At 35.8% G+C, this 12,724-nt stretch overlaps 3 protein-coding genes across 5 annotated transcripts; all 3 read right to left on the bottom strand.

Annotated features, from left to right (window-relative positions):
• Nucleotides 1-4,617: 4,617 nt before the first annotated feature.
• LOC144560988 (protein phosphatase 2C 53-like) lies at nucleotides 4,618-6,002 on the bottom strand. Of its 3 annotated transcripts, none has more exons than XM_078310208.1 (3): nucleotides 5,635-6,002; nucleotides 4,760-5,502; nucleotides 4,618-4,664 (listed from the first exon to the last, which is right to left on the bottom strand). In XM_078310208.1, exons 1-2 carry the CDS (start codon nucleotides 5,965-5,967, stop codon nucleotides 4,762-4,764), a joined length of 1,074 nt encoding a protein of 357 aa, XP_078166334.1. In that variant the 5' UTR covers nucleotides 5,968-6,002; the 3' UTR covers nucleotides 4,618-4,664; nucleotides 4,760-4,761. The 3 variants fall into 3 exon arrangements, with proteins under 3 accessions (XP_078166334.1, XP_078166333.1, XP_078166332.1); XM_078310207.1 differs by having other exon boundaries at nucleotides 4,618-4,655; XM_078310206.1 differs by having other exon boundaries at nucleotides 4,618-5,502.
• A 546-nt stretch (nucleotides 6,003-6,548) lies between these two features.
• Nucleotides 6,549-9,219, bottom strand: AHG2 (Polynucleotidyl transferase, ribonuclease H-like superfamily protein). Its single transcript, XM_078309539.1, has 5 exons — nucleotides 8,254-9,219; nucleotides 7,976-8,089; nucleotides 7,752-7,878; nucleotides 7,361-7,628; nucleotides 6,549-7,279 (listed from the first exon to the last, which is right to left on the bottom strand). Exons 1-5 carry the CDS (start codon nucleotides 9,211-9,213, stop codon nucleotides 6,550-6,552), a joined length of 2,199 nt encoding a protein of 732 aa, XP_078165665.1. The 5' UTR covers nucleotides 9,214-9,219; the 3' UTR covers nucleotide 6,549.
• Nucleotides 9,220-9,866: 647 nt separating this feature from the next.
• On the bottom strand, nucleotides 9,867-12,559 carry LOC144560366 (uncharacterized). The gene is made up of 8 exons (XM_078309540.1): nucleotides 12,116-12,559; nucleotides 11,842-12,018; nucleotides 11,527-11,601; nucleotides 11,391-11,435; nucleotides 10,837-11,001; nucleotides 10,635-10,713; nucleotides 10,447-10,529; nucleotides 9,867-10,196 (listed from the first exon to the last, which is right to left on the bottom strand). The coding sequence occupies exons 1-8, from the start codon at nucleotides 12,524-12,526 to the stop codon at nucleotides 10,038-10,040; spliced, it is 1,194 nt and encodes a 397-aa protein (XP_078165666.1). The 5' UTR covers nucleotides 12,527-12,559; the 3' UTR covers nucleotides 9,867-10,037.
• Nucleotides 12,560-12,724: the final 165 nt, after the last annotated feature.

The following is a 12,724-nucleotide window of genomic DNA, read 5'->3' as shown; positions in this document are numbered from 1 at the left end:
TAAGAGAATACAGTTATTATAGATATACCTCATACTTCTTGAGAGACTGTACTGACTCGCTGGCAAACCAATAAACCCTTAAAGAATGCTTGAATCGAGTATGTATTGCTCTTGAATACACCAGATATGTCAGACCTATAAAGAGAAGATGAAAGAAAATTATTCCGAGGAATCTTGAAACTTTAGAAAATATGGAATTTAGAGTGATCGATTTTTTTTTTGGAAAATATATGCTTCAGGTACAAATACCACTTTAGATAGCTTCTGGTGCCGGTAGTTTATGGTCAAACACGTACATTTCGACGCATGATTATTTTCCATAGCACCACAACTGTCACAAGTATCTCGAACTGAAAACAAACACAGATTTACATGCAAAACCCAAACAACAAAGACTGAGGCTATCGTACTATGCATAGTGCAGATTGGTCTGTACTATGAATCAATATTTTTGTTTAAAGTTCAAATAGTCGATCTAAACCTTTTATCATGATCTCCAGCAAAAAGTAATAATATATATACGAAAATACATGAGAGAACTGTGCAGATGGAAGATGAAAAACCAACAAAATCTAAAAATATGTATACAAAAATAACAACATTCATGAAAAACATGACGCAAAATAAAAAATAAAAGAAGTAGGATATATTATATTGCACAATGACAGTAATGACCACAAATTAAGTAGAGAATGACACGAGACATTTTGCAATTTTGAGGAACTATATATCTTCCTTTCTTTTTTGAGCTCAATTACATAACAATATTATTTTCCCACAATATACTTTTAAAGTTCAAGACAACTTCGGATTGAATGAGGAAAGCAAGTTATAAAGGTAAGGGTGCATAACAGCTATTGAATTAAGCAGAAAGCAAGATTTAATCTTCTTTTTTTTAAAAAGATCACTCAGGAAAATCCTGGATAGCAGTTATCAAATTGTGAAGGATTACAAAATTTTCCATTTCATATGTGAATCACGAAAACCAATTGACAATGATCAACGACTTAAAAATTCACTCGAAAACCATTATACAGAAATTAAATTGATTTTAAATCAAAATAAGGTGTCCACTTTCTGAACAAAATCCTAATTTAAAAAAAAATGAAGGTTGTTGCTTACTGAAATGTTAAATATAAAAATAATGCATCTAGAAAGGGAAGATGGAAGTACCCTTCCAAATACATTGAGATTAGTGCAGATTTCAAAGTGGCTTAATAAATAGTAAAAAAATCTCAAAAAATATAAAATTTGGTCTCCAAGAACATATTAATATGGAGAACAAGATGAACGGTTCAAATCAGTTGTTCGGACTTTGAAATCTCAAAAACTGACTCGTTATAACTTAGGCTGAAATTATAACGTTATGACATTAGCCGGACTCTATATATATATATATATTATTTTAATTCTATATCTGCCAACATAAAAGCATAAATTAATTAGTTTAGAAGTTCTTGCTTGATAACTAAAGTTGATTCTTAGTTGATTGTTAAAAAATTTGACCTCTCATTCTTAATTAAATTTATTGAACAAAGCTTAATATTAATGACATTTGTAATTTCCTAGTTATTTGTTATTTTCTATATATTTGTTTTTGTCAAAAAAAAAAGATATCTAGAGTCAATGTTAATTGAAGTGACACTCAATTATGAATTGATGTAATTTCATGTTCTTTATTTATTTTATCTGAATATATTGAAGAAAGATCGGATAATATTTTTTTTTCTTGAGATCGAATTTCTTTAGTTTGAATGAAAATATAGCTTTCAAGAAAACTAATTCAAAACATTATGAGCAAATATTTTCTTGCTATTTAATTTTTTTTTCTTTATTATAATTTGGATTTTTAAATTTTGTGTGCTCATATTAGTTTATGCATTAAAAGAGCTAATGATAAAGATTAGTAATTTATAGAGTTAATGGAGGTACCATTTGTTTTATTCTGTTATTTAATGGAGAAGAACAAAATATTTGTATATTCTTTCCAAAATAACTAAAGATCCATTTCACAATCATAAATATTATTCCAATCCAACAAAGCAGAAAATTTCGAATGGAAATAATTGAATTGCAGGAATTAAGTATAGTTGTATGGAGAAATAAGAAAACGGATCTCTAGGGATACATTCAATTTTAATTGTGACAACCATGTAATATGTTTTTAACTAAATTTAGATTTCTATAGATAAAACAAATGTATTTAATAAAAAAAAAACAAATTATATAATTGGAGAGCTGATATTTAATCTGAAAATTCATCTTTCAATCTCAGCCATTGACAGATGAGGACAACTACGTGCATAATATATCTCTATCCCATAAGCATTGTTATCATTCTTCTTTTTCATTTTGATCGTCACAGCTTGTCATTGATGAGCTAGCCATGCATACTCTTTGTTTCAATGCTAGAATGCGTAACTTGAGGCAAGTTCACGAAATCAACGGGATATCGTTGTCTATGATTAAATGAAAGACACAGACATTGATGATACCTCATACCTCCAGTGCGAATCAATATCAACTTCTCGTTAACACAAGTTGATTCGCGTTGACCATCACATTCGAATCCATCTTCCTTATCGTCGCCTTCGGATTCACAACAACTTAATCTTTCCTTCATCTTATTTGAAATTATCATCATGGATTGAATAATCTCATTTGTTACCAATATTAATTATATCTAGCAAAAGGATTACCTCCAACAGTCTCATCACTTTGTCGTTCCCTCTCACCAATTCTGTTCGACATTATGTCTCTATCAGTATCAGCGTCTCTCGGTCGTTCGCTCATACCATTTTTATTTGGACTTACCACCAAGATATCAAGCCGCCTGAAGACATCTTCAAGGCGCTGTTCTACTTGTCAGAATTTGCTAGTGATGCTCTGTTCCAAGATTCTAATCGCCGCCACCTCACGTGCCAAAATCTCCGCCAGAAAGTTTTCCATGTCCCGAGCAATGTTAGTGACACGGCGATGCCCTATACCATCATTTACTGCCATCAAATCAGAAACAAATCCTTGCTATGATATCAAATGAAATCCTTTGCTCTGCCATCACATCCTCGCTCTAATAACAAGATTTTTGGTATGTAACTAATTTGCTATTCAATTTGATTTGATTTGAAAATACAGGTTCCATTTAACATTGGTCATTTCTGAGATCACACTTGCTAATTGCTATAATTTTATTGCTGCTTTACCAGTTGCTGATATTTATTGACCCAGCCAACAACCAAATGTAAAGATTCGTTCTGAATCGGGGAGAAATAGATGAAATTGTAATGATATCCTTATAAAAGAAAAGTCTAAGTTTCAACACACCATTAGTATTAATTTACAGATTAATTGCAGCTTGAAAAAATAAAAAAAAGAAAGCCATTTTAAAATCCCTAGTACTTCCTATAAGCACTGTGCCCATAATCATAACCAACACCAAGCTGGGTATCTTCTGTGCTGGTGGTGGTGGAGACCACAGAGGACCCCGATCGAATGGAGACAAATGCGCCTCGGCCAAGGTGGTGGCTCCTCTGGTGCAGATCCTCAGCTGAGATGACAGTTATTTCCAGAGTGGAAGAACTGGTGGTGCATGCCGTTGCAGTGCATGTAGGCATGTAGCCATTTGGTTTGGGAATTGGGAGAACAACTATATTATATATTATATATGTTTGGTTTTTCTGATATCTGGTCATGGATGAATCAATCAATCATATGATAGGTAATATATATATAGTAAGTAGGAGAAATGACGAAGCAACCACCATTGGATGAGTAAATTCAGGCCCACAATTAGCAATTAGGCGTAGGTAGGGTCAATGGTTTTCTCATAAAATAAAACTATATTCAAAAAGGACAGCGACTGGTCTCCATTACTGGAATGGATTTGAAGGCCCACAAAAATACCAAGTAATAATTAATGAATGAACCTTTTTCATATATGGTTATGGAATTGGAAGGCCAATAGTCGCTGAAATTTCAAGAGGATTTCAGCCGATATGAATTCTGTCGATACTAGTGGAGAAACAAAATTTATTAATTTAGTTATATTAGGACAAAAGTTTTACATAATATAGTACAAATTGTCAATTCAAGTTGATCAGTTTATATGGCTTCAGTTTTCTAACTTGCCTCATTGAAACAATAGGCAATTTGTAACTCCATATCAAGACAATACATGAGGTATATATTTTACCTATTTCAATCTCAGCCTTTAAATTTGGATCCTAAGCTAGTTCCAAACTTATTAAATTACCACTTATCTTCTATCTTACTTATGGCTAATTATTACATGCCATATAAATAGTTTCAAAAGATAATATTTACAACATTCAAAAGATGGGAGATCGTTTTTGTGGTTGTGCTGCCCCCTTTTTCTTAATTTCCTTCGCAGCTCTCCATACTGTCACAGAGAATAATGTGGGATTGTGTTAGTTATATGTGACAGCTCACACTACTGCCACAGATTTTGGTTTTGTAAATATTTATCATTTATAAATAGAATGTATCTATAGTTAAACTAATATGATAAATATGTGCAAGTAACAAATCAAAGAACTAAACTAAACTTACTGGTAAACTACATCGCTTGCAACCGAAGCTTCCGTAGACACACAAGGAGAATACTTGTACAAACTCCACCTTGTTCCATTCTGTCTCTTCTCTGTCTAAGATAAATGTTTTCATTTAATTTATAAAATTACAGATACGCCCTAGCTAACACAATTTATTTTTATAGATAAAAAGAAAAAAGAAATGTTACCATCACTGTTTTGGCCTACGCCTGTTCCTAACTTTCAAATCCACAACAACAACTGAAATATTGTCAGAACTCTGTTTCCTGTAAGCAAGATTGAGAAGGTAATCTGCAATTGCTTGTGCAGGAATTTGAGTTCCATCAGCAATTAAGCCAGTGTTACGTCTAAATTTTCTGAGAATTCGGTATGCAACATCACAAGCTTCTTCATTGGATACTACATCCCATAAACCATCACTGGCTAATATCAAACAATCATCATCTTCAGATCTTGCGTGGAATGTGACTTCTGGATTTGCTATAACCCATGGCCTCAAATATCGATCACCTACTGCCCTTGACATTGCAAGAATACCTTGCACACGTGCCCCGCCCCAGTTTACAACTCTTCCACCGATGCTTTCAATTCTCGCCAACTCATCCTCTCTATCTGGCTTATGATCAATTGTCAATGGCAATGCTAAGCCCCTCTGGCAAAGAACAGCTCTGGAATCACCACAATTGGCACATATAATCTGACATCCTGAAACAACAGCCATAACGGCAGTGGAGCCTACGACATCTGGTGCCACACAATTAGAAATAAGTTCGTCATCTACTCTCTGAATTCCTTTTTCAAATGCAATCTCCCAACGCTTCTGCCATGATAATGATAATGATAATGATAATGATTCTTCATTATTATTATTATTAGTCTCCCTTTCCTCTTTCACTGCTTCATGCATCCTGCTCACACAGTATTGCGCAACCTATATACAAAATCAAATCAAATTAATACATTTTGTTTGTTTTATGTCACGGACTACAACACCAGGTCTACACAACCATTCCATACCAGTACTAAATTGGAAACAGGAAACAGCGATCCTGGCCACAATTACCTGGGATCCGCCATGACCATCGTACACACCGAAGAACCTCAACTCAACTTCACACACTTGGCCGCCTTCAGCCGATGCCGATGCCGATGCCGATGCCGAGCATCCACCAGCGTCGCCGCAAGAGATGCTAAGAAACTCCGGTGCTAGAGCATGGGCGTCCTCCATCTCCGCCATCCTGCCGGACGTCGCCGCCGCGCCCCAGGTCAAGCTTCCTCGTCGCCCAAAGCATTTCCCTCTCGTTCCTCCTCCTCCTCCTCCTCCCTCGACTGAACTGGACGGTCCTGGATCCTCCACGTGGAGCGCATCTACCGGCGGCGAAGAATTGGGGTCCATTTTAAGAGAGAAATCAGAAATGATGACGTTTGGAAATAAAAGGATAAAAGGAGAGAAGGAGAAAGTCACAAAGGAGATGAATCAATCAATCAATCAATCAAATATCTCGTCTCGTGAACTTTATTATCTCCATTTTTCAATTAAAAGAAGACAAGCTAATTTTGTATATGTATAAATCATTAACAATTTAAAATTCTTAATATCATTTTTTTTTCTTAATTTTTTAAATTCTCACATGACTCACTTTTATAAAGTTTTCATTTTATTTATTTTTAAATTATCACGTTATTTAATTTATCTTCATCTCAAATATTAATCATCCAACTAAACAACCAAAAAATATAAATATCTTTCTTTTGTATCTCTTTCACCATCTTTTTCATCACATGTTCTTTTTAGCTTTTTGCTTTTTGCTTTTTGTAGGCACTAGTTTATCCTTTTACATTCCTAATATTACACTAAATTATACAAGGAGATTAAACAAAACTTGTGCCTTGTGGCGTTCAATCTATCCGTTTCAATTACAACCAAAATATTTTTGTAAAATAATAAATAAATAAAAAAACTAAAACTAACACCACCTCACCTGCCTCTCAAACTAGCAATTGTGTTTTGGCAAAAAGATTCGGATATATTTTCATCATCATCCAAAAACAATCTCTCTTCCTTTTCTCCCAAATCCACTTTGCATGCAACTCCACTTGCATCAGCTTGATCTTTAAACAGAACCTTGCACGAATTACATGCAATTACATCCTTATAGGTGTTATAATCACCAGCCTTTGTGTTGCCACCTTCAAAAATAACTGAAAGGGGGTGCAAAATTGAAATCGGGTCATCTTTTCGTCTCTCTAGAGTCTCTTTCAATATCAAAAAGTCTTTAACAAATTCCTCTTTCTTAAACTGTAATAAAACAGAACTGGAGTCGATAAAGAAGATTGAAACCAATGAATCAGGACCAAAAACTTTTCCAATGCATCCCTTCAAATTTTTATAATTTAGACCTGAAGGGAAACCCCACAGAAGCACTATATTTTCAAAGACAACCTTTGGGTACTTGCGTTTGTACACCACATGTTCAGGCTTCTCAGTACCAGTGGCGAAATCCACTACTGTACCGCTGTTCCATGTCGGGTACAGGTGGTTAAGGTATGGTTTCAGCTTTTTATTTGATTGGAGAGGATCTGAAATGGATGGACCCATTTGGTCGAATTTAATGCCCAAATGAACGCATAATTGAGCAAAGAGACAACCGGTCATGAACGCATCATACCCAGCCTCGTGTTTTGCACCAGAGTTGAACCAAGAGGACCTAAATGCAAAAGAATGAAATAAATAAAACAAGTTTGAAGGTATAGATGCAAAAGGTTTTAAAGAAAGAAACCATACATACCCATCATCATCTGCGTGAACTTGGACATTGACATGTTGGTCAGAGGCTGATCTGTGGGACCAGCCAGTGGAAATTGTGGGGCACAGAGTGAAGAAAGACGAAGAGAGGGATTTACTCTTGCTTTTCATCAGATGCTGTACTGTGCCATTTCCATTCATGATGTGCTTTGTGTCGATTATATTTGAGAAGATTTTATGGACCTCTCTCATAAATTCCTCCATGCTTGAAGGAATTGGACCAATGAACTTATCGTACATATGTGCTATATCTGTTCCATTGCATAAACAAAAAGGAAACAGTATTGAATTAGTGCACATCTATCTAAAATCAAACATATTTGAAAGTATGAAATGCGCTTGTAAAAAAAATTAAATTTAGCTATGAAATATACCTAAAATGCAATTGTGGCCAACAATAAGCTTATTCTGAGAAGAAAGGAGATCGATTACATGACGGAAACCTACTGCTGATGTCACATTTGATTCTCTGCTTCTCCTCAAATCCATTTGTAGTTCTTTCTAATGTATTGCAACACGTATTATTAATTTATCAGCTTTTCATGTTACAACAAGATTGAATCATAATTCTGAAACTTTATGATCTTAAGCAGCGTACCAGGAAAGATGCCTTATCATTGTCACTGTGAGTATAAACTACTCTACTCTCCCACATATTATTCTCAGTAGGAATACGCACGAATACAAGTCCACTGAAGTGCTTTCTGACCACCTAACAGTAAACAAAAAAATTAAATGAGGACACCAATTTTGATTTTAGCAGTACTGGTAAGGAAAAATACCAGTTCAGTACATGCTGTTATCAGTTGTTAGACACAGTAAGTAAGGTCTGGTTCCCATTGGAAAATAATATAAGAGAGAAATAGAGGGAGATACCAGTCGAATCAACTTAAGTTGGTGCGAGGTGTACCCCTGAAGGAGCACAGCTGGCCTCATCTTATAAGAAGTGGTCTCAAAATTACCAAATTTGCAGCCCATTTTCTCACTTTGTATGAAATCATCTCTTCTGATTTTAATAATGAGTTGTTCTCTCCATTCGTGAAGCCAAATCTGGATCCTTTGAGTAAAAAGGAGATCCGCCGTGCTCTGAGCAGTGAAGTCTATTTGGGCTGCATTAATGTCTTCTTCTTCAGGTTCAGGTTGAGGTGCATTTGCAGAGGGTGGTAACTGTTGAGCCTCCTCTTGTGCTCTAGAGAGATAAGATAGTCCTTTGCTAAAGCAAGTGTTGAAATCGAAATGGTGGGTTGCGAGAAAATCGAGGGAAGAGTTCTGACAGAGGAATTCAGGATGGTTTTTGGGGAAGAGGTAGAAGTTGTGGGGATGAGCCAACAAAGAGAAACCACTGTTAGAGGGGTGAATGGTGAAAGGGCAAACACCAAATTGGAGGATGGTGAAGCGAGAGGCGGAATCACGGAGCTTGAGGAAGCGCACAGCTGAGCTGTCCCATTCAAAGAAATTGCGCCAGGGTGCACTGGAGATCCCCGTCATCTCGGCATCAACGGCTACAAAGACAGCCTGGCTGATGAGTGGGCGTAGAGCTTCCAGAGAGGCAGCGAAGTTGTCCACCCGAACCTGCTTCACCTTATAAACCTTCTTCTTTGTTACTTCTTCTCCTTGTTTACTCTTATCAATCGTCGTCTTCTTACTTAGTATGGAACTGAAACAAGAAGAAGAAGAAGAAAAAGAGTACTTGGCGGAGGAGACGGCGCCGCTGCCTCGCTGGTGTAGCAGGAGGCGGCGGCCCGCCATGGCCTGGCCGACCCACCACGACTTCACTCTTTCTCTCTTTGGAGCGCTAGCCGGAGAGACGCAAGCAAGCAAAAATGAAAAATACATACAAAATAAATATAAATATAATAAATACGACGGAATGGAATGGACTGGATTAAATTGGGCCGGGCTGGACTTCCGGCCCAATACTTTGTACAAATTAGCGTCCATTTCATTTCGTCTTTCTCTTTCACCTCAATCAAGTTTAAATAAGGTTTTTTAATCTTTTAATAAGATACTTTTTCCATCAAAACAAAAGGAGCAAAATTCAACAACACATATATACAGTTCAACCACAACTAAATCAATCATATACATACATTAATTACACAACAGCATATATGTCTTCATGAAACCTTCCTTCTCTTTTCATATCGACTTCACTAATACACGCACCAACAATCTCTCTCTCTCTCTCTCTCAAATTAATAAATACACAAAAGTATTAATCACCTACAAAACCAGTATATCTGTATATTTGTCATTCGCATTAGACTATATAAAGTATGTAACCAAGTATGCAATAACAATAATTTACCAGCAGAACGAACATTTTATTTGCTGGATTTGTAAATGAACGACATACTCGAGTAAGGTCGAGATTGAACGATCTGTTGACCGATTCACATTCCCGTGCCAACCTCAACTCAATTTGAATGCATTCAAATTTTCAAATACGTGTTTTTTTTTTCCTGGTATTTTATGTAATGACAGCACTATTAAACACAATTCACGTATTGCTTTTATCATGCCGAGTAATCATCCATCGTTATTCCTCACAATAAAATCAGCAGCAAGAATATAATTGACTTTTTTACTCTTCTATATTTCTTTAGTTAAATAGAATTACAAATACAAATGTCATCTTACCAAATTTAAACCGCCACAGATCAGGTACGCAAAGAGATGTCTTTACCAAAAAGACCAGCAATTGCTTTCCCTGGATCCTCTTGTTTTATTAAAGATTCTCCAACCAAAACTGCTTTTACGCCTGAATTTTGAACAAAGGCAATGTCTTCTGGTGTAAATAGTCCTGATTCCCCTACCACCTATGTTCAAAACAAAATTAATAAATTAATAATATTTTGGGTATTACAAGATAACTTTTCCAATTTAATTAAAAATGTGCAGGGTTATAACAGGTCATGAAGGCACCTAAATTATGCATTTTACAGCTCCATTTTGATGAAGAAACTAATGTACTTAGTTAGTTATTTGTAATAGATTGATTAATTAATTCAAGTGATTCATTTGTACAAGCTGTAGTTATAGAGTACATGTAGATCATATAATACTCACAAGTATATCTCTTTCAGCAATAATGCGACCTCTCTCCCCTTCCAGTAGTCTTTTGGTGTTCGAAATATCCACTTCAAATGTCTCTACAAGAAACAAAAATAACTTTAAATACCAAAGGAAATGAAAAAAAAAATATAGCAATGAAAAAATGTTGGGTACAAAAACCACATCAGTTAAAGAGAGCATACCAAGGTTTCGGTTATTGATACCAATTAGATTAACACCATCAATTGCTAAAACACGATCCATCTCCCGTTCATCATGCACCTTTTTTGTTAGAACGAAAAAAAAAGAAGTAAAAATGATTTTTCCAGTGTTGACAAACAAGTTGGAAATGTTTAGTGTCCCATAAGGAGAAAAGTAAATAATTAGAAAAATTAATTAACCAACCTCTACTAAAGCAGCTAAACCAAGGATTTTGCATATTTTTATCATGTATTTTATATCAGAATCAGGTAATACAGCTGCAATTAATAAAATCGCATCTGCACCTTTGCTCCGGGCATAGTATATCTGCCACGCATCTATTATAAACTCCTTACACAAGAGAGGGCACTGCATTATACCACCAAAATAAAAAAATAAAAGAATTAAATAAAAGCTAATAAAACAAAAGAAGGGCATGAGAACCTTAAACTGCAGCAAAGTTCAACAACAACTCTGTACTGTATAAAACTGTGAAGCCTTTAATTTGAGGTTACTATAGCAACAACTGGATTTTTAAGTTTAATTTGGCAATCTTTCTAGCATGTTATTTCAATGAAATAAGTAAATAAAATTTAGAGTGATATTTAAATGACACCTAACTTGTATCTAGCATTGCATGTACAAGAGCTGACTGTACATGCTTCTTAGATAAAACCTAGTCCACAGTGGGTAAAGTAGTGGTACTAGACTAGTTGACAAAACAAAAGATGAATAAGAAAGAGAAAGTTTAAAATGACCTTTATGCCGGCACTCCGGATAGCATGTAGGTTCTCAAAACTCCCCTACATACCAAGAATAGCAAAAAATATAAATTTCAAAAAACAGATGAAAGGAGTTTGCAGTGATGCTAGACTGAGTAAATAAAAAAAAAACCTGAAAGTATTTTTCATCAGTAAGAACACTCAAACATGCTGCTCCATTTTCCTCATAGCTTTGAGCTATAGCCACCTGTTGATTTGACCCATATAATATATTATATAAGCAAACAGTAAACATGCCAGCATGAATGATAAAAAGATGGTTGGGTTTTTAGAGTTTCAATGGTCTTTTGGTTCCATTACCAGAATCTTGTTATGACAACTAAAACAGCAAAGCTTTGATTTAAGTTTTTAGGTTATATCTCATATATCTTTTTGTTATTACAAGTTACACTTAAAACAGTAAGACAAAGGTGGAAATTTGACTGACAGGGTCGAAATTGTCACGCAAAATGCCTCTGCTGGGAGAAGCCTTTTTGACCTCTGCTATTAAGGCGGGCATCCCAGTTGTGTTGAAAGATTGGTTCAATGCTCCTAGAAAGTCCCTGACAGGTGGGGCCTGTGGAAGTAATTTATGTAGGACAACTAATGGTTTTCTCTCCTTCATCTGGGAAAGGGAAGGGAAGGGAAGGAAGAAGACACTAGTTTGAATTAAAAAAGAGAAGAGAAAGCAAAGCAAGTGTGTATGGTGAAGTGGTAGTTACCAGTGATAGTTGGGCATCTTTATCCCAAATAATCTTCTCAAGTATATTCCTTGGGGTGTTGTCAGGAGTCTCCATTCTGAACTGGAACGGACCCACGTAGTGTACAGCCACGGGAGAACGCCTCCTGATGCGTATCCCGTCTCCGTCTCCGTCTCCGTCTCCGTCTCCGTCTCCATCATCTCCATCATCTCCATCATCCATGGATAGAAGAGATTGGGTGGGATTTCGATTTGGATTTGGAACAATAGAGGTAGATGCAGCAGAGTCGTCCTCTACAGGGTCTGGGACTGGGACCGGGCCGATGCTACAACGAACAAAGCGAGGCTGAGGTGGAGGAGCAAGTTGAGGTGCTCCAATTCCAATTCCAAATCTAACAATGGCGCCGATGATTCCTAATGCCCCCACCTCCATATCAACTCTTAATTCTTAATAATTCATTCTCTTACTATCTATCTATCTATCTATCTATCTATCTATCCATCGATGGACGATGAAAATGTACTCCGCTTCATTCCTCCTTCCTTCCATTTTATTTATTAATGGGCTTGCGGCCCGGCCCAGTTTTAATTTTATAGTATTCAAAGCCTGCTTTTACTATTACTATATTAC

The sequence above is a fragment of the Carex rostrata genome, chromosome 10, assembly GCF_964058835.1.
Source record: "Carex rostrata chromosome 10, lpCarRost1.2, whole genome shotgun sequence".
NCBI classification, from domain to species: Eukaryota; Viridiplantae; Streptophyta; class Magnoliopsida; order Poales; family Cyperaceae; genus Carex; species Carex rostrata.
The sequence above is the reverse complement of the archived record's forward strand: the minus strand, read 5'-3'. Positions and strand labels throughout refer to the sequence as shown.

Coding starts and splice junctions, on each gene's coding strand:
- LOC144560988 (XM_078310206.1), bottom strand. CDS start 5,967: ATGGACCCCAATTCTTCGCCGCCGGTAGATGCGCTCCACGTGGAGGAT. Junction 5,503..5,634: donor ATGGTCATGGCGGATCCCAG/GTAATTGTGGCC, acceptor TTTTGTATATAG/GTTGCGCAATACTGTGTGAG.
- AHG2 (XM_078309539.1), bottom strand. CDS start 9,213: ATGTATTTTTCATTTTTGCTTGCTTGCGTCTCTCCGGCTAGCGCTCCA. Junction 7,629..7,751: donor TGGCCACAATTGCATTTTAG/GTATATTTCATA, acceptor GCAATGGAACAG/ATATAGCACATATGTACGAT. Junction 7,280..7,360: donor GTTCACGCAGATGATGATGG/GTATGTATGGTT, acceptor TTTTGCATTTAG/GTCCTCTTGGTTCAACTCTG.
- LOC144560366 (XM_078309540.1), bottom strand. CDS start 12,526: ATGGAGGTGGGGGCATTAGGAATCATCGGCGCCATTGTTAGATTTGGA. Junction 12,019..12,115: donor AAGATGCCCAACTATCACTG/GTAACTACCACT, acceptor TCCCTTTCCCAG/ATGAAGGAGAGAAAACCATT. Junction 11,436..11,526: donor CTGATGAAAAATACTTTCAG/GTTTTTTTTTTA, acceptor CTTGGTATGTAG/GGGAGTTTTGAGAACCTACA.